The sequence below is a fragment of the Dermacentor albipictus genome, chromosome 6 (genome assembly GCF_038994185.2).
Source record: "Dermacentor albipictus isolate Rhodes 1998 colony chromosome 6, USDA_Dalb.pri_finalv2, whole genome shotgun sequence".
Taxonomy (NCBI): domain Eukaryota; kingdom Metazoa; phylum Arthropoda; class Arachnida; order Ixodida; family Ixodidae; genus Dermacentor; species Dermacentor albipictus.
Window position 1 is genome coordinate 141648422 of NC_091826.1, and position 27890 is coordinate 141676311.

Below are 27890 nucleotides of genomic sequence, written 5' to 3' on the forward strand. Positions count from 1 at the left end.
GTTGATTCTGCGACAATATATTATTAGTAGTTAAATACTGAAGGACATGTTTGTGAATTATGTGCTCTAAGAGTTTGCAACAAGTGCTTGTTAACGAGATAGGCCTGTAGTTGGAAATTAGTTGCTTATTACCCGATTTGAACACAGGAATTACGTTGGCGATTTTCCAAATGGCCGGTACAGTACATGTCTCTAATGACTTACAAAAAATTATGGTTAGGTAATGAGCACTCCATTCTGCATAGCGCTTCAAAAACATGTTTGGTATACCGTCCGGTCCGGCACCCTTAGTGACGTCGATGTTCAAGAGAAGGTTATAAATACCGGTATAGCTCATTTCAATTACTGGAAACGGAGGCATTTCCTGGATAATACCAATGTCGGGGGTGGTACCATTGTCATCTCCAAACACAGATTTGAAATAGCCATTAAACGCCTCCGAGATTGTCGAAGAATCTGAACAGGACACATCATTTATTACGAAGGATGACGGGCAGGAGGTAGCAGGGTTGATGGTTTTCCAAAACTTAAGTGGATTATTTTTCATAAAAAAGGATAATGTGGTATTGAAATAGAACCTTCTAGCCTCACTCATTTTGGATTTTAGTTCAGATTTAAGTAATTTATTTAGGGACTCCCCGTCATTATTTTGTGCATTACGTCGTTTTCGCAGTCGCTTAATGCGACGTTTGAGTTGTATAATTGGTCTGGTATACCACGGGTGTGTAGCATGCCGTTTTATACTCTTTTGAGGAACAAATTGCGCTATACACTCATTAGCTATACCATAAAATTGGTTAGTCAACATATCAACACTATAGTGTTCACTACAAGACACAAAATCATCAAAACATGATGCAAGTCTAGCAATAATAGAAGTGTCGTCAGCACGCTCAAAATTCAGGACAGTTTTAAACGTTGGTCGTACTGGTACACAAGCAACATTTAGGCGAACAATAACAGCCTTATGGTCGGAAATTCCGTCAACAACATGGCACTGATATCCATTCTTTACCAGGTCATCATTGACAAAAACAAGATCTAAGACAGCATCATCGCGCGTTGTATCGACAACCAGCTGCGATAGATCGAAAGCTACTGACATGTCAATTAACGAATCACAAATTATCCTATCACGGCCAGTTGATGATAACGAATGCCAATCTATAGCGGGTGCGTTAAAGTCACCGGTTAGTACCAGTTTAGAACAGTTAAGCTTATGTCGGACAATATAATCACTGATAGCCGAAAAAATGTCAGGGGCGGAATTTGGCGGACGGTAGATAGCACCGATAACAATAGCGAGACCATCAATTTTTAATTTACACCATATTGATTCAACATCTGGAAGTTGAGGTAGTAAAGAGAATTCAATACCACTCTTAATAAAAAGTGCTACTCCGCCACCACGGCCAGAAGGCCTGTCTTTTCTCAGAACCGTGTAACTAGGAGGCAAGAACTCATGGTCAAGAATGGATTCGTTTAGCCAAGTCTCAGTCACACATATAATTGATGGAGTATGACATTCTATTAGCCAGTTAAAGTTTTCAATTTTGTTAATGAGGCTACGTGCATTTAAATTCAAAAGCGTGAAGCATTGCTCTCGGAACTGTCAATCGTTGTCTATAGCGGTCAAGCGACGGCTTTCTCTAGCGATAACTTTTTTGCTATCATCCCAAGAGTACCGAACGTTGTCCACTAACAGATGATCATAGTGCAACCTGACTTTTTGTGCATTTTTCCTTATGTCAGCGGAATTCTGCCAGAGCTCCCTCCGCACCTGCCTCACGCGAACAGAGAAGTCTTCATTTATAAATATGTTTGTGCCCTTCAACTTTTTCGCGTTTCTTAATATAGCATCCTTAGTTCTAAAATCCGGTCCACTGCAGGGTGCATAGCACCCTGCAGTGCACCTCGATCTGCCTGTTGAGCTCGGCTATCTTCTTCCTTAGACTTCGGTTGGTTCGTCGCTTCTGCCACCTCGCCTCTATGGACTGCTTGGCTTCTATCAGGTGGGCCAGCCGACTGTCCATATTGTCAATCCGTTCGTCCGTCTCCAGCTCTCTGGTGGCTCCTTCCGTCGTCTAAACGACGTTGGCCGCCCATTGCTCGATGTCTGTAATGTCCAGTTGCACCGCGGGTAGCGCCTTTCGAAAGGCGTCCCAGTCCGTAATGCGATGCTTCCTTATGCCGCTGTTGCCTTGGCCTTCGAGCGGTACGACGACCTCTACGATGTAGTGATCGCTGCCCAGCTCTTGGCCCGTGTTTCTCCATGTTGCTTTTCTCGATCCTCCGTCAGTTTTGACGAAGGTAAGGTCCGGAGTGGTGTCTCTCGTAACCGATGTGCCGATCCTGGTGGGAAAGGCCGGATCCGTGATTAGGTTCAGTCCCACGTCGGTGGCGTCTTGCATCAGCTCTCTCCCCTTGACCGTCGTTCTGTGGTAGCCCCAGTCTTGGCTCGGAGCGTTAAAGTCTCCGCACACTATGAGCGTATTGCTCCCCGCGACTGAACTCGCTTTGTGGAAGAGTGCCTTGAATTTCTGTTGTCCGTAGGACGGATTGCTGTAGACGTTCACAAGGAAAGTGCTCTCCTTCCTCCTCTTTCCCGTGATTACTTCCACCGTGCAGTGTTCGATGGCGCTTCTGCCGATCGTTTCGTGTTCCATGAAGGTGATCCCTTTCCTAACGAAGGTGCAGACCCCTCTGCCCTTGCCCTTGGACGTGTCCCTTTTGCTCGGCGGGCTGTCGTGCGACCGGTAGCCCGGTAGTCTCGGCGTTCCTTCGCTGTGTGTTTCTTGAATCATTATGACGTCTGGTTTCCTCGTTAGTTGCTGCAAGTGTTGCTGCAGCACCGCTCTCTTGCCGGTAAAGCCATTGCAGTTCCAGTGCCAGACCAAGAGGTCTCTCACTGGTGGTGTGGATGCTGCTGTACGTGCGGTCCCGTCCATGATTGCTGCAGTTTGGCGATGATCTGTGCTTCCATACCTTGCATTTGTGTCTGTATCTGCGTCTGCAGCTGTGCTTGCATCTGCGCCATCATGTTCTGGATCGTTCTCTGTATGTTTGTTGTCATCTGCTGAACTGTTTGCGCTAGCCCAGTGAGGCGTTCGTTGGTTACCTTGCTGGTCGCCTCAAGACGGTCGAGTCTGTCGTCCTGTTTTTCGATTCTCTCCATTATCTTTCGTTCCTTGGCGCCCTCTATGGCTCTCCTCTTGGGAACCGGTCCCGCCTCTTTCGTGGCTCTCGGGTCCACCTCGACCTCTGGTTCGTCCTCGGTTATCTCTTCTTGTTTCCTCTCTTGCGCGGGCTTCGGCAGCAGCTGTTGCTGTTGCTGCAACGCAATTAATGTCGTTAGCTTCTCGTTGATTTCCTTGATGGTGGCGTCCTGTTCGGCGATTCTCCGCTTTAGCATCTCGTTCTCGTCTCTCAGGGCTTTTACCATCCCGTTCTCTTCTTGGATTGTCTTCGCGGCGTTTTGCGCTGGTGGTTGTCTCTTCTCTGCCATGTTTGCCTTGACTGCGTCGGCCCAGGCGACTCTCTCCCTCGACTGCGACTGCGACGGTCTGTGGCGGCTGGCGCTCCTGCCTCCGTTGCTGTTGTCCCTCTTGCGGCTGCTGTCGCGCTGCCTCGATTCCCCGCGGAGTCTATCGGCAGACGGCGCTCGCAGCGGCGGAAAGCTTTCCGGATCTGGTTGTTGCTGCATGGCTTCCTTCTTGCGTTCCCATTGCCGTTTTTTGACCACGTACGGTATCTTGTACTTGTTTTTGCATTCCCTCTCGCCCGTTGGATGCTGTCCCCCGCAGAGCTTGCACTTGGGCTTGCATTCGCGTTTGTGATCCTCGCTGGGATTCACGATTCCGCAGCCGAAGCACACTCTGGTGTCAGGATTAGGGCATACGTCTCTTCTATGGCCGACCTTGCCGCATTGCCTGCACACGTCAAAGTGCTTGCGGTAAAGCCCGCACCTGACTAATATCGAGCCATACTTGACGTAGTTCGGTACTTTCTGTCCTGCGAAGAGTACTATCACCGTGGTTGCATTGCCGATTCTGTGCGCCTCCACCGCTAGGGGGTTGCACAGGTTCACGATGTTTTCGGCTATCTCCTCCGGGGAGTCGTCTACGGCATGTTTTATGGAACAGGTTCTTGAATTTGTGTTTATGTAGCATGGGGTTACTATAAATGTTGAGAATAAATAAGCTACGTCCTGTCTTTTTTTGTGGGATGAGTTCCAATAGAATATTGTCAATGTGCGTTATGCCTGTGTTGTGCTGCATGCAAGTTATGTTTCTTTTTACCAGCGTAGTTAATGCCCTGGTGTCCCCTTCGGCATAGCCAAAAGATCTGTATCCTGCTAGCTTTGCAATCCCGTGTGTTTCCTGCAGAATTATGACGTCCGGTGTATCCTTGTCTTTCAAATACTGCTGCAAAACTGGCTTTTTGTTTTCGTAACTTCTACAATTCCACTGCCATATCCTGAACCCTTCTTTAGCGCGCCTCATTTCGGGTGCGACCATGGGAGGGAGACGGGAGGTTGGAGAGAAGCTGATCTTATATAATTATGTGGTTGTGAAGTGGGTAAGGATTGTGGTACTTCTGACGCAACGGAGGGGAGTCCATTACCTGGTGACTGGTTTGCCTCTAGGATATCTAATCTACTCATAATTGCTGCTATTGCCTTAGCCATTTGATTCATCATTTCGTCCCGTTTTTCATTGGACTTTTGTATTTCTGCTAGGCTCTTATGAATATCGGCTAAAGCTTTATCTACCACTGCGTTATCTTCTTTATCACTGATGGCTTGGGCCTTGCGTTTGAGTGGAGGGGGCTCATCCCCTTCGTCCGTCTTATTGTCCGGGATTTCAAATGGCTCTTTCGTGCTCGCGTGTGGAGTGGGAGTTACCTGATTTATTTGGTTTTTTCCTTCCTTGAGAATTTTGATTTCATCGCTCATACGTGCTAGCAAAATCCTCAGCTGCGCGTTCTCGTGTTTTAGTTGCTTGATCTCGTTATTAATGGCAGTCTCCCCACCAGCCCCCGGGCGCACGCCATCGACCACGTCTGCCCAGCTCACCGTGTTAGTCTGGTTTGCTGAAGAGGATGGCTTACTTCCGGACCTGGATCTGGATCGTGTCCCCGGTGTCCTGGAGCCGGACCGGGATAAGGACCTGGTGGTAGATGGAGACCTTGTTCTCGACCTGGAGCGTCGTTCCCTGGCGTTTAGGAGGCCAGGCGTTCCGCGAGTCTCTGCTCTGTCTTCTCTTGAGATAGCGTCCTCATGTTCTTCTTGTCGTTCTCGTTGCAGTCTGTGCCATTGCCTCTGTTTAACGATGAAGGGATTTTTGAATTTGGCTTTGCACGTCTCCTCTGCGGTCCGATGGTCCTCGCCGCATAACTGACATTTAGGTTGGCACCTGTGATCTTTATCTGGGTTTGATGTTCCACATCCCGCACAAATCTTGTTGTCAGGGTTGAGACATACATCTCCTCTGTGTCCAAGTCTGTTATATTGGTGACAGATATCCACTTGTTTCCTGTACAGGGAGCAAGGGAGTAGCGCTGCCCTGTATCGGACGTACGTGGGCACTTTGTGTCCTTCAAAGAGCACAATCACTGTGGTAGTATTACTGAGTCTCTTTGCTGCTATCGCCGTTGGGTTTTTACTCGTAACCACCGCTGCTGTGATGTCTCTTGGGCCCTCGTCGAGTGGGATTCCTCTGATGACTCCTTTGGCCGTCATGTCAGGCGCTGTCTCGTAAGCATTGCTCTCGTAAAACTTGTCTTGAATCTTGATACGTGCTACTTCCTGATATTTGTTTGCACGCTCTTGATCCGAGGTACTGACGATGAGGATATTTTGATAGTTGTTGGGGCAGACAATGTCCTCCTCCCTTTCGTCTCGAGGAATACCTGCCGCATCTTGTACCGCAGCTGTGAGGGGAACTGTTAGCCCCGAGAATTAGGAGTGGCGCCCTCTCGCGAGTGACGTCACGGCCAGGACGCCGCTCGCTCCGGCTCGCTCGGCTGCCGCGCGCACTCGTTCCCTTCGTGTATGCTTGGGGTATGGGTGGCTCGAGCCGTACGTATTGAAGAATACGTCGGCTTCTTTCAGCTGCCATGCCTTAACCACAGTTTCTTCTTCAAAAGCGTGTGAGTCGAGAAACTTTGCGTCTTGGATATCGCAAGCTAAGTAGCGTTAAAGGGGTCTACTAGGTTTTGCAATGCATATATGCGCCGTGTCTATCGGTAAATTTTGACTAAAAAAAGAATATCTGCAAATTCAACGCGCGAAGTTGTGTATGATGCTTCGCTAAACACTTAACATTCCTTTAGTATTTAGCTATGAGAGGCATTGCATTTTACGTGGAAGAAAAATTTGGTAATTGGCGTCAACATGGTATCTGATTTTAGAAAGACACTGCCCAGCGAAGCTCTCATCATGATTCCTATTACTCTGGTGTGTTGTTCTGTTCAAATATGGCCAAAAAATAGTTAGGCGCGCATTTCTTATGAAAAAGTTTGCTGCTACTTTCATCCCCCTCTGAAACAGGCCTCCAAAAAACGAATTGCTCATGGCTGCTAACACGACGGCTCGTCATGTAGAGTATTTACATAGTTAATTCACAAACACCACAGTAGAAATCACCTGAGAGAAAAGTTTTGTTGTTAAGATCGAGAGCCACTCAATTGAAAGTGATGAAATGTTTCATAGTGGCCCTCAGTAGCCTTTATCGACAATATGGCACACCCCTGATCACGTAACGGTAGCAATCGACTGTCCGTATGACGAGGCACGCTATGTTCGCGAAACCCATCAGTTAACTACAACTTCGAATTAAAACCATAAAGCATTTTTTTTACAGCGCCAACTGGAATGGCTAAAGTATTCTCGAGCTACTACACCGCAGCTTAGATTGCCTGTATACAAAAGGAAAATTCAAGCACCTTCTGTCTCACCATGTCTCGATCCAGCGTTATTCAATTATACAAACGGATAACTAATCGCTTCGTCGGTACACAAAAGAGAACCTTGCAGGCTAAATTAAGTTTGCCCCAATCCAATCGCAAACACTCATAAAGAAAGCACCACAATCCTTGCATATACTTTCACTTGATTTCTGACCCTCCACCGAGGGAATTTCGATATCTTCAATATGTCCCATACTACTAGTCATTGACGCTTCGACTTCTTTCTGGCTGCAGCTATGCGGTCCAGCAGGCATACTTCACTAAAAAAATTGGGCCGAGCAGCCTGTGTCAGTTCGCCAAACAGGTTCGTCATGTATATATATTTCTCAAGCTGCAAGCACCAGTAAATTCTCAAGTTAGTTTGATTTATTAATTTCCATTTACACACACACATGTACAGAGGAGTGGTAAGTGGAGGTGGATGAGGGAAAAAAGTCGCACAGACGCGGCTTGAGGTAACCTCACCCCCTTAGGTACAATATGGCTGCATGGGGTAACACATCAAGCGCCATATAAATTACATTTATATAGTGGCCATAAAACATTGCAGTTATACAATATATGAAAGAACAGTGAAATATTTCCACAATACCAATGCAAAACACACTGCGGCATTGAAATAAATAAATGATATACACTTGGTAATATAGACAAAAAAAGAGGAACACAACTTACATTATTAATCATTAACAAACGCGCCCTAAAGAGGTGAGTTGAACGTGTAGCACGGAAAACGGAATATATATTGGTACATTCCTATTTGTACTCTGTAAATAGCTGTAAGCCTTCATTAACTTCAAATTTCCGCCGCTTAAAAAAATAAACACGTGAAGAACCGCCTAATGTTGACAAGCAGTTAAAGAAGCAAGTGAGGCGTGTAGAATCTAAGCTCCAGTATCAGTTAAGTCCCCGTGCTACTGCCGAGCGTTTCTGTGAGGAAATGCAAAAATTCGATGTTGTACCATGAACTACTCGTCGTGAGCAAATCTGTTTTAGCGTAATAAAATCGACGTAACTGCTGTAGAAGTCATATATAGCCAGCTTTGTGACATACTTGTTGCACCGCGGCAGGTACGGTATCATAACTGGATTCCTATAGGTTATGCTTTTGCGATTGTCTATCCGCGTATGAAAAACCCGCAATGGGCTGGTCTGCGTCGCTTCGGCTGGCACTGTAGCGTTGCCTTCGAGAGCTGCATTGTTGTCTAAGAAATTAGCTCTTTGAATAAATGTTCGCAAAGGAAGACGTCGTAAAAATATATTTGGGACGACCACCATAAGTATACAAGCAGAGAGAACGAGGGCGAACAAACGAAAACACCGCAGAAAGCGCCCGGACAACGCCCAAACTGTAGCAGACGATAGGCGCGAGTCCGTGCCCTGACGTCACGCGAGCGGCGCTCGCAGCGCCGCTCGCGTTCGTTCTCGGGGCTAATACCGTGCTCGGATAATTTGAGTCCTCCACGCGGTCTGATCACAATCTTGTAATCCCTTCTTGGCAAATGTGGCATTCTGCTTGCCTTGCGTATTTGCTCTAGCCTGCCTTTCCATGGGTTGTTGTTGCACTTGCCGAGCCGCGTCGGCGACAAGGTGCTCTCGCGGTGTTGGGAGGTTCGCCGGCCTGATCTTCTGTGTCTGACCTCCTTCCATCTTTTGCTTGTATCCATTTCTTCCTGGGATATGCTGCGCCCCTCTACGGTGACTTCCATCATTGAGAAAATGATCGGCAATTGTTGAGGAAGCCGGCCCCGGCGCGTGGCCTCGCGGCTCTCCCGCCACGAGGTCCGGCCAAAATACTGTCGTAGAGGCTTGAAAAATGGGAATCCCAACTGGTTTTCGGTATCCACTTGTTCCTGGGAACGAGCTGAGTCCGTTGGCGTGCAATAGCGGGTGGCTTTTTGGCGATTTGCGCTAGAAGAACATTCGTGGAATACGGAGCCGACGTGATGTGCATCCGCTCCCTCCGGCTTCTTCTTCTTCCCCGCGATACCTAGTGTGGATAAGTTCGTGCGAGCGATCTTATTCATATCCACATCATTTATATCCGCGATACCTAGTGTGGATATAAATAAGTTCGCTCGCACGAACTTGGAAGCATTCGTTCATTAACTGAATTAAAAATTATGGGGTTTTACGTGCCGAAACCACTTTCTGATTATGAGACACGCCGTAGTGGAGGACTCCGTAAATTTGGACCACCTGGGGTTCTTTAACGTGCACCTAAATCTAAGTACGCGGGTGTTTTCGCATTTCGCCCCCATCGAAATGCGGCCGCTATGGCCGGGGCTTGATCCCGCGACCTCGTGCTCAGCAGCCCAACACCATAGCCACTGAGCAACCGCGGCGGGTTAACTGAATTAACAAGCATGGTGTCAACGTGCACAGGCAAACAAGAATACATCACACTCGATGACCGCGGACACTCGCTGTCGAAACGCTGGCGTGAGCAAGAGCGGCCGCGATCCCGTTGCGCCCGGTCGCGAAGTATGCAGTTGCTGCTCGAGCCCAGCACCGCTTGCCCTCCCTCCCTCACGGCCTCGCATGGTCAGTCGGCCCATCCGTTCCGCCCGCCTGCGCGCGGATGGCTCTCCAGCCGAGGCAGACGAGCGGTCGCAACTTTGCCAACCACACACCTGCTCGTCTCTCATTGACTGGTCCGAGGTGGACGGCGCCAGCCGTCGTCATGGCAAACATGGCGCTTGCTCTAAGCGAAGCGGGCACGCGAGGCCTAAGCTGCAGCCGTGTCAGAAACAGTCTATTTTTCTCCTTCTTGTGATTTTTACTCAAGTTATCTGGCACCCACGGAGACAGTTGTCGAAGGCAGCAAGCCGGTGTACCCTTCCAGGCCTCATCAGTGCGTGCGATCGCCGACACAAACAGACGAAGCGCAGGAAGTGTGTTGTGTTTACATGAGCGTCGGGAAGAAATAGTTGAAGCCGTCGACTTCGTGATTTTTTGTGCCACGCTTTGTGTGCACGTTGCAAACGAGAAGTCCATCACATACATCTGCATTCTGAGCAGTACACGTGTTCAGGGTGTGGCGAAATAAATAGTATCCGATTGGCGCACCCAGTGTAAAAGATCGGTATCTGTTCTGTGTAAGCGGTGCGCTGCTGCGAAGTGGTGAACGCTAGTCCTTCGCAAATTTCAGAAGTGATGACACGATAAGTAGCGATAAGTTCTATTGCCTCGTTATCGCTGCCATTCCGCGTGCGCTATACAGCGTGTGAGCCGTTTTGCCGGCTGCGATGCGCCGAGGTTACCACGACGTTCGAGCTGTTACGAAATGTGTTCGCAAGCTACAAATGGCGATTCATATGCGCGATGTGTCACAGCGTTGTGGGTGTAGAAATGCTCGTTCTACGCGGTGCACTGTCGGCCAAAAAAAGTAAACGGACCACGGCTTAGGTGGCTGGAGTGGCTACGGTGCCACACCAAGGCGCTGCTATCTCGCTCCGCGCGCTGACGGCGAGAATTGCCCGAGTGACGCCCGACTTCACCCTCACTCTTATGCGGGGCCGCATCACGCTTGATAAATTTCTAGTGCACCGTTCGGTCGCTCTGGTGCTGATGGTTGCGACGAAGGGGACCATGCATTGCCGATAGTCTACAACATGGCGCTGTCGCACAGTAACGGACAGCAGCCGGGCATCAAACCGCGGCACTGAGAAGGAACGAAGACCCGTTCTGATTGTTGTTTTGCTTGTATTCACCTTATCCTTCATATTATTGCATGTCGCCGGCGTTCACCGCTGCTCGATTTTAGGCAACATAACGCAAGTAGCCACAACGGCGGCTACGGTGACTGGGGCTCTTTCACGCCGGCGTGATACGTTACAGGCGCCAAGCTTTACTGAGGGCATGAATTTTCTGTCGAGAGAACTTTTCCGGCATTGTCTCCAGCAGTGGGTTTAATATTAATATCAGCGACGCTTCTGAAAACTGCTTTAATTAGCTACTACAAGGCCGTTATGAAACTTTACAAAAGGAAGAGATAATTGGGACGACTAATCGGAGTAACTGGTCAGTCGCGAAAGTTTCTTCACGGAAGCATTCCATGGCTTGAAGGGGTTCTCAGTGCGATGAAAAGTTGCCACCGACGGCGATGACTTGGCTTACTCGCCTTGGCATCGAGAGTGCCGGTGCTATAGCTTCGGACGTCCGTGCAGCGCTTCCCATTCTCTATCGCGCCGACGTGAAACTACTTGTGGGATGTTGCTTAAAATCGAGCAGTGGTGGATGCCGGCGACATGCGCTAATATGAAAGACAAGGTGAATATAAGCAAAACAACAATCTCAACTGGTCTGTTCGCTCTCAGGGCCGTGGTTTCATGCCCTGCGGCCGCCCGCTACTGCACGACAGCGCCATGTGCTGGACCACTGGCGATGCATGGTCCCCTTCATCGCGACCGTCAGCACCAGAGCAACGGAACGGTGCACTAGAAATTGCACTAGAAAACGGTGCGCAAGCGGGATGCGGCCCCGCATGAGAATGAGGGCGAAGTCGGGCGCCACTCGGGGCACTCTCGCCGTCAGCGGGCGGAGCTAAAGTCCCTCAACCATCTAAAAGTACCGCCAGGCTTTGATCCAGCCGACAACGCCTGCGATAGGCTGATCGGTGACATGTGACCTTGCTCCGCCCCTTTGCCGCCATGAAAGTTCCTGCGCGCCGGGCGAAGTGCGCGCGTTTCTTGTGTTGTGCTATGCACATCGCTGAGATAATTTCGTTCCGGGAGGTCCGAAATGCATCGTTGCCGTGCGGTTGGGTGCCGAAACCGGACGAAGGATGGCAAGAAGTGATTTTGTATCGCGCGCGGCAACCAGAACCTAACCAGACGAAAAGTATGGTTACACAGAATTGCACGGACGGAGCTTGAACCGTCGGTAAGAGAACCACTATGCGATGCAAGCACGGAGCAAGAAATATAGGAGTGGAAACTCCGCTGTTTGCGGCGACCAGAAAAGGTCACAAGCCCGCGGATATATTTTCATGCTCGCGGCACCTGGCGGCATGGGAAGAAATTACCGCTGTTTCGGTTGCCAGGGCAACCGGTCGAGTGTTGCTCCCGTTCGGCCGCGCGCGCCTGACTTCTACTGAGGGCACTCTCGCGCGCTTCTTTACCGCTTGTAGCCCGAAAAGCAACTGCTGCTACGCTTCAGCCATTTGAGCACAGTAAAAAATAAAACGCGTTTTCCATGACAGCTATAAGATGATACGTAGCTTCTGGTTGTAGCCAGGGCTATCTTGCTCCGTGGCGGGCGGTTTTCGGCTTTTTGCGCTTGCGAAACTGATGGCTATCTCGTTCCTAATCGCTCAAAGGGCGACCGCTTCTTTCTCGCTCTAGTGCTCACAGGGGTGCGCTTAGGAAGGATGCCGCCGTGCATGTGTTTCCGTTCCTTTTCTTTTTTATAAGACTCGCGAAAACTAGTTGCCCTAGCTGCTTGGCGATAAGAGGAAGATTAGCGGAAGTTTGCCACACGTGTTGCTTTTTTTGATGCGCACACAACAACACAGTTTTCTTGAGTGCGCGCACCTACGCAGTTCGGTTACGGCGTGCCCGCTGAAGCAAACACCCGTGTCGTCTGCTTGTCGTCTGCTTTGAGCGGGTGCCGCCGGAGTGAGCGCCGGGCGCTGCTTTTTTTTTTTCCGCTGCTGCTTCTACGACGCGCCGCATGGTGCCGCCACTGCATAGGGTAGCGTCGGCGCATGCAACAATTGTGACTTTATCTGGTCGCCCGCGCTCGCTCGCGCTGACGGGAGTTTCACCTCCTATATGTCTTACTCCGTGGATGCAAGTAACATACAACGATACAAAGTGCGATAGAATGTATACACCTGTGTGTGCAGAGCTGCAGTATTACTTCATTCACGCGCATGAATGTTGACGGCCGAAGTTCGTGGATATTACTGATTTTAGTGCATTACGATGCCGTTGACTTAGCGAGTGCAGTATGACCTAGCATGCAAGTAAATAGTGGGGCAGAAACGCATTAACTCGCTGACAAATATCCGCATTGCGTTACGTGCGATAAAAAATAAAATTCAGCACCGAATTCTACTTTTACACTTTCCTGTGTTTGTGCGCGCGTTGTTAACTGCGCTTTACAACATGTCCAACAAGTAATTTCCAATATCCTAATCGTATTTTGTGCATTGCATATCTGAATAAATATATTGCTAAGTGCCTGCATTGCTCTGTTTTTAAAAACGAATACTGCATAGCCGCAGCTACTGGCCGTCAAATAATAAAGCGTAATACAGTATATCAAAGTACATTACATACAGCTGCGAGCTCGTTCCTTCCAAGTTTCCCTTACACTCGAAGATGTTTCAGTAATCGGCAATGCCATTTTACTGATGAAAAGCACACAAATGCAAATGAATATAAAAAAAACGCCACAAGCGATACACGGATTGCCAACAAAACATAGTGCAGTAATAGCTGGGCCAATCCGCGTGCGTTTCGTATAAGGGCCCTCTAATTCTTACGGGGCTTTAGCGGTGCACGGAGGCGAAAAGGGATAAACACAACAATGCGCGTGATGATTCGAGTTTACGCGGCGACGTCGCACGGTTCACGAGAACAGTCAACAGCATTCACACACGCGCACACACCACGCTCGATATTGGTGTGCCGCGAGATCAGATCGCGCTGGCAGCCCGAACACGATCGAGGAGACACGCTGACACGATCCATACCACCTCTTCATCATGTCACGACAGTTGCACTGGCTCGTAGCATTGAACCACAAGACACAGCAGTCGTCGTGTAATCGCTACACGACAGATACACTCAGCGGCAAGAAGACTGTTGGCGCACTCGTTTCCACACACACACAGGATGTTGTTCAGTTGCCGTTAGGGTCGCGCGCTTTGAAAATGGCACGTCAGAACGACGTTATGTCGAAAGTTTTTCGGTCCAAGCGACTGTCAGCCTTCATTTTTACACGACTAGCGATTGCATTTTTACGATGCAACCGCTATGTGTGCGCAGCACACTTACATGCAAAAGATTTCAGAGAGCATACGGGATTAAGCGCGAGCAATCACCAAGGCTCGCGCGGTGATTGAGCGCAGACGAACGAAATGTAAACACGCGTAATCGAGGTGATCAAGCCCTCATTACGCTCTCTTGAGCTATTTTCTTGCAGCGCTCATTTGACATTAAAGGACTAAATTTAGCAGTTCGGGTCCTTCTTTCGTTTTTCGCCACAGTCAGGCACCAGTAGGTTTTATTTCCGCGCGTATGCAAATATTTTTTCACCTCGCGCCGCGGTTTAGCGTGGGCGCCGTCTGCTAGAGGAACTTCCCAGGTGGCGCGCGCGGCAGATGTCGCTACCTTGAAAATTATAGAGGGACCTTAGGCGGAGCGCGATAGCAGCGCCCCGGCGTGGCACCGCACCCACTCCGGCCACCTAAGCCGTGGTCCGTTTACTTTTTTGGCCGATAGTACGTATGCTCAGAAGTGAACTGTGCAGAAGTGTTGTCGATCACGTTTTCACATGTAGTACCCTTTTAGATAAGCCCTATCACACCGGCCTTTTCTGCTTCGTGCATGCATCGTTTGTTTCGAAAGTTGTTACTGCACTTTAGAAGGTGTTTCTATTGTGGGGGAGTTCATGGAACATCTTAATAGTTGCGTGCGTCAAGACATACAGCGCTGTCCTGAAATCTGCGCACGCCTGGCAGTACTAATGCCATGAATGGAAATTTCAGGCAGCCTTGCTTTTTATAATGTGGACGTTGGTGTGAATAGGTAGAATTTCTAGATTTCACGATGTAAGTTGCTTTATATTTTGTGATGCAAGCGGCTTACATACCCAAAAATCCTAACTGCTTGTTTTTGGCTGATGACTAAGCACAGAGTCTGTTTGTGTAGACACCAGTGGCATGTCAGATGAATACGTTATAGGTAAGAGGTGGATACTTCCTCCTTACTAAGTACAAATTTTACATTTGCTGTCAAATAGCAATATGAGCGTAAAAATGAACACGTAGGACAAGCAATGACAAGTAACAACTAAGTGTCACAGGTATGGTCATATATGATATTCTGCTAGCAGCCAGCAGAACTCGGTGAAGGAAATTTTGCCTAGAGTTCTTCCTCACTGGCTAGCTATGGTCACGTCACTAATGCAGGCAGAATTGGGTAAGCGAAAGTTTTCTGTTACTTTGTATATCCATTCTATTTGATTATCTGCTTTGTGTCACCCGTTTTGGCACGTGCCTTCAGTTTAAAGTGAACAATAGGAAAAGTACCAGCATTATTTGCCTGATAAGGGCTTTATTTTCTATCCTCGTGTTCATTCTGCCTACAGTCATTAGCAAATGTGCATTAAACCGACTTGGGACTGTAAAGTATGTCCAGCAAATGTTTTTCCGGTGTACTTTCATCTACCTGCATAGTTATTTATTTATTTAAGGATGCCTTACAGGCTTATAGAGGAATTGTGTAAGGGGGGAGCGTAGACTCAAATGTTTTATAATAATTAGAATACATAGGTGAATACATATACAACAAAAACAGTGTAAGAAATGCCCTAACATGCAGTAATGTAGTGTTAAAAATTGTGCAAAAGACAAACCGAATGCATTACAACGCGGGAGGTCAGAAATTCTCACAAAGTAAACTATAACTAATAGAATTACAGAGCAAGCGGGACAATATTTGCATATAGTAAACAGTATTTAAGGGGTAGTAGCATAATAATAACAGGAAACTCAAAAAATAACATGTTAGGTTATGTAGAGTTTCAAGAATGACCTGTAATGAGAAGGTTCAAGAGGCAGGACTGATGGTGCTGTATAATGAACATATTTATGAAATAATGATAGCAGGGTTATATCACGACGATCATGCAAGGGCTGTAGTGAGAGGTCGAGTTCAATTTGTGTTATGCTTTTGTCATAGTCACAAGAACATGAAATAAAACGTGCAGCCCTATTCTGGATAGACTTGAGTTTTTCGATCAAGTATTTCTGATGGGGAGACCAGACGGATGCGCGTATTCAAGCTGAGGTCGAACAAATGTTAGATATGCTAGTTTAGGAGTGTCTTTAGTATGATTATGCAACTTGCGTCGTATGTACCCTAATGATTTGAAGCATTGGCGCATATGTGTGCAATGTTCGTTGACCACAAAAGAGTTGAATTTAGGCGAACACGAAGATATTTATATGGAGCATCATGCAAAATAGTGATGTTATTTATGGGATAAGGAAACGTAGATTTAGTATGCTTGCGGCTAAACGAGATAATTTTACATTTAGAAACGTTAACCTACGTTGGCCCAAGTCTAACACCAAATAGAAATAAGTTCAATATCTTTTTGGTGGATTGCATGATCATCGGCACATTTGATGGAACGATAAAGAATGCAGACGGCTACAAAAATGCGCACGTGAGACGCAATGTTATTGGGTAAGTCAATAATGTATATTAGAAATAGTAATGGCCCAAGAACGCTGCCTTTTGTTACACCTGAAGTAACGTGCGAAAGACGAGAGGAAAGAGTAATAACTGCTATGAATTGCTGACGATTAGAAAGGAAATTGGCAATCCATCTTAATGTGAGAGAATACAATTCAAGAGCAGATGATTTCAAAATCAAACGGCAATGTGATTCGAGGTCAAATGCTTTTGAGAAGTCTAGAAAAGCACAATCACTTTGGAGATCCTCTTCCATGTTGGCATGCAAATCAGTTGTTAATTCTAGTAATTGCGTTTCACAAGAGAAGTCCCTCCGAAATCCGTGCTGGCTAGGAAAAAAAAATTGGTGGCTTCCAGGTGACTGTAGGCATTTCATGCAATTACATGTTCTAGCATTTTACAGCATATGGATGTTAATAATATTGGACGGGAGTTTTCCGATGCGTGTTTATTACCTGACTAAAATATGGGTATGGCCTTTGCTATCTTCCAATCTGAAGGCAGCTGTCCAGTCTTTAAAGATTGCCTGAACATGTAAGACAGAATTTTACTTGATGCTGGGACGGTGTTTTTCAGAATTTTAGAATTATTGACCTCAACGCCACAGGATGTCGTTAGCTTGAGGTTATTTATCAGCCATGCGACAACGTCAACTGTTATTTCTATTGGGGACATGTATTGGTAGTTCAGCTCTGGTGCATCTGGCAGATCAGCCTAATTTTTTTTTTTGACATAAAAACGTTTACAGCGCAAACACATGCAACCACAAAGTAAGGGACAGGACACAAGCGCTGACTGTCAACTAACGTTTATTAACGGAAGACAGGTGCCTTATATAAGGGGAAAGGCATAAGCGAAAGGGGAAGGGAGTGATACAATCGGGGAAAATGATGATGCGCATCGATAAACGAACGTGCCAGCAGTCAACGCATTCAGGCGCGAAGAAACAAGAAAACGATAAAACTAGACAAACACTAACAAAAAGACGAGGGATATTAAGATACAATGAAATCAGAAAGCAGCCGCTTCCAAAAAATGAAGCTCTGCCGCAAAAAGCGATACAGAAGGTGTGCTTACGCACTTGCTGCCATATTTGTGTATGTACATACACAAATACACACACATACACAAACACGACATACACAAATATGGCAGCAAGTGCGTAAGCACACCTTCTGTATCGCTTTTTGCGGCAGAGCTTCATTTTTTGGAAGCGGCTGCTTTCTGATTTCATTGTATCTTAATATCCCTCGTCTTTTTGTTAGTGTTTGTCTAGTTTTATCGTTTTCTTGTTTCTTCGCGCCTGAATGCGTTGACAGCTGGCACGTTCGTTTATCGATGCGCATCATCATTTTCCCCGATTGTATCACTCCCTTCCCCTTTCGCTTATGCCTTTCCCCTTATATAAGGCACCTGTCTTCCGTTAATAAACGTTAGTTGACAGTCAGCGCTTGTGTCCTGTCCCTTACTTTGTGGTTGCATGTGTTTGCGCTGTAAACGTTTTTATGTCAAGTATGCACCAACTCGCCCAGAAAGAAGTTTTAATGAAGATCAGCCTAATCTTCTGTGGTGAATACCTACTGGTACCTATCATTCGTAAGTGTACGATGTTGAACACTATAACTTGCTATCTCATTGATCTTCATTTTGCACAGGCCATGGATCAACTAATTAACTAAACCTTTTTCAGCTGCATTGCCAGACTATGGAAAAAGGTGCCTCGCCTCTTGTCATTCTTGAGCACGTTCAAGGCCACAGTGCATTGCCCTTGAGAAGTCAGCTGCTGTCACTTACAAACGTGCCTATTGGCTGTCATGAGCATATCCTGAACACAAATTCCTCACAATTATGTCAACATTAGTCATGCGTTTGAAGCCAGCTAATAAGGACGAACTGCTGGCAAAGTATTCAAGTGACTCGTCGGCAGCGTATACGCTTCCTATATTATCTTAGCCCCATTGTTTTGCCAGTGTGCTGCATTTATTCTTTTTGACACAAATTTAGTACCCATTGAGACAGATTAAATATTGTAAAACCATCAATTTTATGACCATACACCTGGTCACTTCTTTATTTTATCATAATCTTGAAATGACACCCATGTTTAGCTTACATTAGCAACATCAGCACGGAGTTGAGTTGCTGCATGTGAGAAAAAAATCACTGCGTAGCTAATAGAAATTAGACTGCTACGAAAAAAGTATTCATCTTTTGTCTTGTAAAAGTTGTGCTGTTCATTTGATGCACACAGTAACACGTAAACACAGATATATGTGTACTTTGCATTTACGTGCACGTGCGCATGAATAAAACAGCACAACTCCTCATATCAAGGCATGTTGCTCCAACTATACCCCAACAAAGATGGTGTGTATGGGATTATTCTGATCTTATTTAAATTTTATCACGTGGTGTAGTTACATTTCATACCTGTATGTAAACAATATGGACTGTATCCGCTGCATGTGAGAATGCAAATTTTATACCAATGCAGTACCTGAGGCAACGGCTTTTGATTCAGCTTTTGCTATCGATTATAAGAGTGGTCTTGTTGATTATGCCATCCAAACAATTGGTACAAAGGTTTTTGTTTATTATATCAGCAGTGAAATACTGAATGCAGCTGTGCTTCTTTGCATACTAGCGAGAATAATTCCACTGCTCATCGTTCCATTATGTGTTGCTATTCACTCACACATGGTGACTGCATTTGGCGGGATGAGTTCTAGGCTCATTTTCACTTGGGCTTTTTGATGAAATGAAATTTGCCTCTTCAACAGTCAGTTTAGTGGAAAGCTACCACTGAACCAATAGCTCACACGTCCAATTCCTGCATGCTTTTCGCCAATCAGGTAGTATGCGGAAACTATGTGTGATACATCACTTCAGCTACACCAATAATCACACAGCTGCACCTGCTACATGTAGTTAGGTCATTTTTATAGGCAAATGAAGATGTTGCACGTGTGCGACAGTGCTATCTGGAGTGTTATCGATGGTTCCGTCCACTGTCTTTCACCGCAACTTGCGTAATCTGATTGCATGTATGCGCGACGCGAATAGTGTAGAACTTTGTGGAAGACACGTGGGTCCCATCGGTTAATCTGGAACATTCGACGGCTGATCTATAAAAGCCGACGCGCTTGACCCGCTCATCAGATTTTCGACGATCGCCGAGCGTGTTCGCCGCTATCGTTGTGCTATAAGTGTAGCTTGTTTTGTGGGCACGGGTTCGCCCAATAAAAGTTAGTTTTGTCGTTCACAGTACTGCTACTGTGTTATTCAACGTCACGACCACGTGACATCTGGTGGAGGTGCTTGTGCGTTCATGTACCGAACGCCCCCGCAAAGCCGCGATCCAAGCCCGAAGCCCGAGGACAAAACCAACGTCGCCCAAGACCAGCGAGCTAGCCGCCGTCTGCAAGGACTGCCCCCAGAGCACGGACTCCTACCTGACACGAGCAGGAAGATTGTCACCAAGTCCTCCCCAATGGCAGCCCCAGCATCCCCCATCGTGCTGCAGCTGCCCAGGGAGCCCCCCACGTTCCGCGGTTCAACATTCGAGGACCCGGAAACCTGGCTCGAGACGTACGAGAGGGTCGCTGCATTTAACAGCTGGAACAGCGACGACAAACTGCGACATGTCTTCTTCGCACTGGAAGACGCTGCCAGGACGTGCTTCGAGAACAGAGAAGCCACGTTAACGACCTGGGACCTTTTCCGAAGCGGCTTCTTGCAGACATTCACAAGCGTTGTACGCCGAGAACGAGCCCAAGCACTACTGGAAACCCGAGTGCAGCTGCCCAACGAGACCACCGCGATTTTTACAGAAGAAATGAGCCGCCTATTCCGCCACGCCGACCCGGAAATGTCCGAGGAAAAGAAAGTCCGGCTACTAATGCGTGGTGTTAAGGAGGAACTTTTCGCCGGTATGGTACGAAACCCACCGAAGACTGTCGACGAGTTTCTTCACGAGGCCACTGGCATCGAGAAGACACTCGAGAGGCGAAACCGGCGATTCGACCGCCGCACCAACGCTACAAACCATGCCGGAGTTCAATCACTGGCCTCCGAAGACCTGCGCGAAGCTATCAGGGCACTCGTACAAAAGGAGCTTCAGAAGATCTTCCCGTCGTCGCAGCCTCAAGTGGCCTCGATCGTTGACATCGTCAAAGATGAGGTTCAGCGGTCGCTTGGAGTTCCGGAGGTGCAACCTCAATTACCGCAACCCCAACCCGAAGCGGTGACCTACACCGCCGTCGTATGCCGTCAAGGCCCTCCTCCGTGACCGTGCCAGGGCCCTGTAACGCCGCAATTCCGCCGACCACCGCCGCCGCCGCCGACAGCGCGCCCACCCGTCGCCCAGCGGAGCTACCCGAGAAAGACCGACGTTTGGCGTGCTCCTGACCACCGCCCGCTCTGCTACCACTGCGGGGAAGCGGGTCACGTCTACCGACGATGTCCATACCGGGAAATGGGACTGCGAGGTTTCGCCGTCAACGCTCCGCGCCCGCAGCAAGGTGAATGCCCTCGCGATATCGCTGACTACCTCGCGGCTACTCAGTGGAGCTCTCGACGACTGTCGCGTTCACCATCACCAGGCCGCTACCTGTCGCCGCAGCGCCGACCATACACTGGCCCAGCTCGGGGCCGGTCAGCGAGCCCATATCCGGAAAACTAAAAGCAGCAACCGATGGAGGTGCGGTCGCTGTCCGTCGAACTGTCGAAGATCCTCCGCCGCCGACGAAGACACCGAAAAAACTACCTCGACGACATAACGACACGCCGCCGTCCCGAAGAAGTCTGGAAGGAAAGAATGCGACGACGAAAGACTACCTGATGACGTCACATACCAGCCATGGGTCAACGCGACGCAGTCGCGATCCGACGCCAAGACCGAAGTGTAATGCAAGACAAAGAGCCACCGACCTCGACGTGCTTCTCGACGGCCACGCAGTCACCGCCTTAGTCGACACAGGGGCTGATTACTCCGTCATGAGTGGACACATCGCCGCCCAATTGAGGAAAGTTAAGACTACGTGGGAAGGCCCTAAAAATCGTACCGCCGGAGGACACCTCATAACGCCGACTGCAATGTGCACGGCAAGAATTACCGTTCACGACCGGACTTACCCTGTCACCTTCGTTATCCTCCAACAGTGTTCACGAGACGTCATTCTCGGCATGGACTTCCTCAACCAACACGGCGCAGTCATCGACCTGAAGTCGAAGTCAATAACTCTGTCGGAAGACCATGCGATACCGTGGGAGAACCCTCGTAGTCACCACGCCTTGAGTGTGCTCAAAGATCAAGTGAGCATGCCGCCTCGCTCCAGCATTGTTATTTCGGTCGGCACCGAAACACCCGCTGACGTAGAAGGTGTCATCGAAGGCGACCAACGTCTAATGCTAGACCGTGAAATTTGCGTCGCAAGAGGGATCGCTCGACTGCACGGAGGAAACACGAAAGTGTTGCTAACAAGCTTCAGCCAGGAGTTCAAGCACATGAACAAGGGCACGACGATCGCATACATCGAGGAAATTCTGGAAAACAGCAATGCGTTTGTCCTCTCGGATTCCGCCGCATCTACCCCGACGACCATGGTTGCCGAACCAGACTACGACATTAATCCAAGTCTCCCCATGATTAAGCAACAGCAGCTCAGAAGTCTGCTCCGGCGATACAAAGGCTGCTTTTCGACGTCATCGAGGATTCGACAAACACCAGTCGCCAAGCATCGCATAATCACCGAGGAGTACGCTCTACCATTTCGCCAGAGCCCTTACCGAGTTTCGCCGCGAGAACGTGAAGCTATAAGAGAACAAGTCGTCGAAATGCAGCGCGACGACATCATCCAGCCGTCGAAAAGCCCGTGGGCATCTCCTGTTGTGCTGGTGAAGAAAAAGGACGGAACCCTTCGTTTCTGCGTCGATTATCGTCGTCTGAACAAGATCACGAAGAAAGACGTATACGCTCTCCCACAGATAGACGACGCATTGGATCGGCTCTGCAACGCTAAATACTTCTCCTCGATGGACCTCAAGTCTGGCTATTGGCAAATAGAAGTCGGCGAAAGAGATCGTGAAAAGACCGCCTTCATCACCCCAGACGGCCTCTACGAGTTCAAGGTTATGGCATTTGGACTGCGCTCGGCGCCTGCAACGTTCCAGCGCGTGATGGACACGGTTTTAGCAGTATTGAAGTGGCAGACCTGTCTCGTTTACTTGGATGACGTCGTTGTATTCGCCGAAATTTTGACGATCACCTTAGGCGGCTTGCCACAGTACTAGAGGCCATCAAGTCATCAGGGCTCACTCTGAAGCCAGAAAAGTGCCGCTTCGCTTACGATGAGCTTCTATTCCTAGGCCACGTCATCAGCCAATCGGGAGTACGCCCCGACCCGCAGAAAACAGCTGCCATCGCAACGTTCCCGCAGCCCACCGACAAGAAGGCAGTGCGTAGATTTCTTGGCATGTGTGCCTACTACAGGCGATTTGTCAAGGACTTTTCACGCATCGCTGAGCCGCTGACACAGCTAACTAAATGTGACGTCGAGCTCAAATGGGAAATGCCGCAGGCCGACGCATTTCAAGAACTCAAACGACGCATGTAGTCGCCGCCCGTACTTGCGCACTTCGACGAGCACGCCGATACCGAAATACACACTGACGCCAGTAGCCTAGGCCTCGGTGCCGTCCTACTCCAGAGAAAAGATGGACATGAACACGTGATAGCTTACGCTAGGCGATCATTGTCAAAAGCAGAAGGCAATTATTCTACAACCGAAAAGGAATGCCTCGCCATCGTTTGGGCCACAGCGAAATTTCGCCCTTACCTATATGGCAGGCCATTCAAGGTGCTCAGCGATCATCACGCGTTGTGGTGGCTAGCTAACCTAAAGGACCCTTCAGGACGGCTTTCACGGAGGAGCCTCAGGCTACAAGAATACGACATCACTGTAACCTACAAGTCCGGACGAAAACACTCAGATGCGGATTGCCTATCCCGCGCCCCCATTGACCCGCCGCCGCAAGATGACGAGGATGACGACGCCTTCCTTGGAATAATAAGCACGGGAGACTTCGCCGAACAGCAACGAGGAGACTCGGAGCTAAAAGCCCTAATCGAGTATTTGGAAGGGCACGCCGACGTTGTCCCAAGGGCATTTAAGCGTTGATTATCTTCGTCCACGCTTCAAAACAGCCTACTCGTGAAGAATTAAGAACTTCTCACCAGTCCGCGCCAACTACCTTCTTGTTGTTCCGTCGGCGCTACGTCCAGAAGTACTGCACGCCCTACATGACGACCCGACCGCTGGACACCTGGGTTTCTCCCGGACGCTATCGAGGATACAAGAAAGGTATTACTGGCCGCGCCTAACTGCCGATGTCGCCCGTTACGTCAAGACATGCCGCGACTGTCAGCGACGCAAGACACCACCGTCAAGACCAACGGGATTACTACATCCGATCCAGCCTCCTTACCGACCTTTTCAGCAGATCGGGATGGACTTGTTGGGACCATTTGCGACATCAGCTTCCGAAAATAAGTGGATTGTCGTGGCGACGGACTATCTCACCCGCTTCGCTGAAACTAAAGCTCTACCGAAAGGCAGCGCAGCCGAAGTGGCTAAATTTTTCGCCGAGAACATCCTGTTGCGACATGGTGCTCCAGAAGTCCTCATCACCGACAGAGGAACGGCCTTTACAGCGGAGCTCACTCAAGCCATTCTGAACTACAGTCAGACAAGGCACAGGAGGACAACGGCCTACCACCCGCAGACGAATGGTCTTACGGAGCGGCTGAATAAGACCCTCGCCGACATGCTGGCGATGTACGTCGACGTCGAACACAAGACGTGGGATGCCGTACTGCCGTACGTAACATTCGCTTACAATACGGCGGTGCAAGAAACAACACAGATCACGCCGTTCAAGTTGTTTTACGGCAGGAACCCGACGACGACGCTCGACGCCATGTTGCCGCACGTCACTGACGAAGAGAATCTTGACGTCGCTACCTATCTTCAGCGCGCCGAAGAAGCTCGACAACTCGCCCGCCTACGGATAAAAAATCAGCAGCGTACCGACAGCCGACACTACAACCTCCAACGACGCTTCGTCGAGTACCAGCCCGGCGACCGTGTTTGGGTATGGACCCCGATACGCCGACGAGGACTGAGTGAGAAACTATTGCGACGCTATTTCGGACCCTACAAGGTCATCCGACGTATTGGCGCACTGGACTATGAGGTCGTGCCAGACGGCATTTCGCATTCACAGCGGCGCCGCGCACGACCTGAAGTGGTCCACGTGGTGCGTCTTAAACCGTTTTATGGACGCTAATGAACTTCCCTTATTTTGTTACGAGTGCTTATTACTTTCGTTTGTTTGGAGCATCGGGTCGGTGCTTTTTAAGAGGGGGGTAATGACACGTGTACTTATCTTTATCGGGCGACCACGTTTGGCCGCCTAACAAATGTTATCGTGCAGCGCAGGGCGCGCCTGCATGTAAAATAGGTTTCTGGAATGTTATCGATGGTTCCGTCCACTGTCTTTCACCGCAACTTGTGTAATCTGATTGCATGTATGCGCGACGCGAATAGTGTAGAACTTTGTGGAAGACACGTGTGTCCCATCGGTTAATCTGGGACATTCGACGGCTGATCTATAAAAGCCGACGCGCTTGACCCGCTGATCAGATTTTCGACGATCGCCGAGCGTGTTCGCCGCTATCGTTGTGCTATAAGTGTAGCCTGTTTTGTGGGCACAGGTTCGCCCAATAAAAGATACTTTTGTCGTTCACAGTACTGCTACTGTGTTATTCAACGTCACGACCACGTGACAACATGGTGGCGCAAGTGGGAACACTTGTGCTATCACAAGTGAAAAGTAGAATCGTGCCACCATCTCAGCTGGTTTGTCATGGAAAGCATATTTAGCACCAGCAAACAAGGAAAGGGAGGCGATACCACAATGCGCTATGTGGTGTATAGCGCATTGTGTTGTCGTCTCACTTCTGTCCTTGTTTGCTGGCACTAAATATGCTTTCCAAGTCAGTTTACCGACACGTCCAACAAATGACAATGCTCGTTTGTCATGATTACCTTGCCTGCAAGTTTCTTGTTTATATTGTATAGGCTTTCTATTCTATGAATTGCCATCCTTCACAACTTTCGCTGCACTAATAAAGGCACAGCACAGATACCAGTACTGAAGCAGGTACATACAAGTAGAGCAGAGAACTTATGGGTAAGTTCAAAAATATACAGGTAAAACTACGGCGAACAAACTATTTTCACATGACAAGATATACCACCGGCAATGAATGCACATTCAGAACATACAATAAGTGCCATGTGTGGAAGATTGGGACCTGTGATGCCGAAAACCTGTTTGCCTTTTGAATATCGACATAAAGAAAAATTACAGTCTGTACTTCTATGTCGGGGGGGGGGGGCGCAATAATAAAGGAGAGCTGCAACACAGATTTTAGTATGTAGTAGTTCACTATGAATGTGCTAGTCAAGCTGTGCCAAACATAGCTATCTGTGTGCAAAGTCTCGGACAAGGTACCATATGTCTGTCTGACACATTAAAAATCTTTTCTGTTGAACGTTCTGTGCTCTAAACGTGAAATGCATGCTGTTTTAGCTACAAATAGCGCATACATATATTTGACCTTAACCACAAAGAGCTGATGTGACAAAAAAAAATGTGTGCACCTTAGGGTTATGTTGCTTTTTATGGTATCTCAAATTACTTAATACAGTTTTGAATTTACAGATTGCTTCAGATGCTGATAGCTAAAAACCTCAGAAAACTACTTGCGTTGTGGCTGCGAGGTCACAACACGAGCATTTGTGTGGTATCCTTCCTGTCCAACGATTTGGCCTTGCACAATAAATGTAAAATGTCACAACTGCTAAGCTGAACATCGAGCCTTACATTTCAAATGCTTTTTCGAATGTTCTGCAGTTATGCTTATAAGCAGATTGTGACAGCAGATCTACACCACCTCAATTTAAGTGCGATGTAAAATATGTTTGTGCATAGCCAAGCTGTTTAGTGCACCCGCAGGATTACAGCATTGTATAGTCGAGGCGACGACGGTGAACAAAGAGTAAACAAAGCGGCTGATGATACTAACCTAACCCATATGTGCAAGTATTATTTTATCTATGCCACACGCAAAGTTCTTTTCAATGTACCGAATTACCACAGCTTTGATTTGCCAAGTTATATTATTGCACACACACAGCGCGGAAACAAAGTCTGTATGATGTTGACCAATGCACCAAGGAATGAAAGATTACTTGTGATGTGTGGTTTTGAAAAGTAGATGCGAATGCGTACCCAATTCACCAGTATGCGCGTTTTCTTCTAGAACAACGGCTGAGCACAGAGGCTCAGCCGCTGCGGCCTCTTGACGGTGAATTTCTATGCTGTTACATTGATAATGGGAGTATCATTCATTTGGCTAACCGACTGGTGAGTAGATAATGCACATCAATCTTTCAGTTTTAAGCAGAACACCTTCTGCATTATTCACAACACTGAACCTAAGGAACTATTCGCTGGTTTGTTATGCAAAAAAAAAAAAGATGGAAATGAGTGTTTCCTCACTATTTTCTAGCCCTGTCTTCCGCCATTTGAGCCTTCCTTTCATTGTCATGGGCATGTTAAAGCAGCTACGAATTAAGAAAGACCGGCAGAAAACCACTAACTACATCAACCTTTTCGCACCACGAGAGGTCACTGAACTCACTACTAAGCTAAGTCATTTTATAATCTCGGTTTGCTTTCAAATAAATAAAGGTACAGCTGTTTATGTTATGCTATGCGTTTTTCATTTTCCTAGAATATGGCTGTTCATCAGCTGGCTATGTTGTTACTGCATAAATAGATAAACAACATGCAGCCCATGCCGAACTAACTCAAATAACCTGAATAGAGCTTACAATCGTTCGTGTATCATGTGCATCCTGTGTGATGTTATTTTTTAGATGTAGAACAATCAAAATAGAACACACATGTATGATGCTGACAGTATCGAACAGTCTCAAGTCGATCATCCTTGTTTGCTGTCATGGGTGAGAGAGGAAGCACGCCCGTAATGGTACCGCTTAACCTTGTGCAGTTTGGTAATGTTTGGCACATTGTTGAAATGTTAAATTAGGTATGTCTATGTAGTAAGGTGGCAACAGATTGGCCACCCAGTCGGACAAGAAAGAATGAAATTGTTTGATTTCACTCAAAATAAGTTCGGCTATCAGCAATATAAATTATTTTCTTTCAAATACATACTCCCCTTGGAAACATCTCATGAGTATATATGTGCACAAGTTCGCCGCTACATATACATATTGCTTTGATGCCAGTCATAATGAATTGTACACTTCCTGCTTAACTTTCGATTCCTTTCTGCATGAAGTTAATTACTTATGCACAACCCTTTTGCACACAGTGAGAATTTCATTCATAGCTGAG

At 47.9% G+C, this 27890-nt stretch overlaps 2 protein-coding genes across 2 annotated transcripts in view; both read right to left on the reverse strand.

Annotated features, from left to right (window-relative positions):
• The window catches only part of LOC139047104 (ATP-binding cassette sub-family C member 2-like), a 628131-nt gene that overhangs the window by 158368 nt on the left and 441873 nt on the right, over positions 1-27890 (reverse strand). The gene's annotated exons all lie outside the window — the stretch shown is intronic.
• LOC139061448 (uncharacterized) lies at positions 2906-5484 on the reverse strand. The gene is made up of 3 exons (XM_070541433.1): positions 5401-5484; positions 5110-5213; positions 2906-4145 (listed from the first exon to the last, which is right to left on the reverse strand). The coding sequence occupies exons 1-3, from the start codon at positions 5482-5484 to the stop codon at positions 2906-2908; spliced, it is 1428 nt and encodes a 475-aa protein (XP_070397534.1).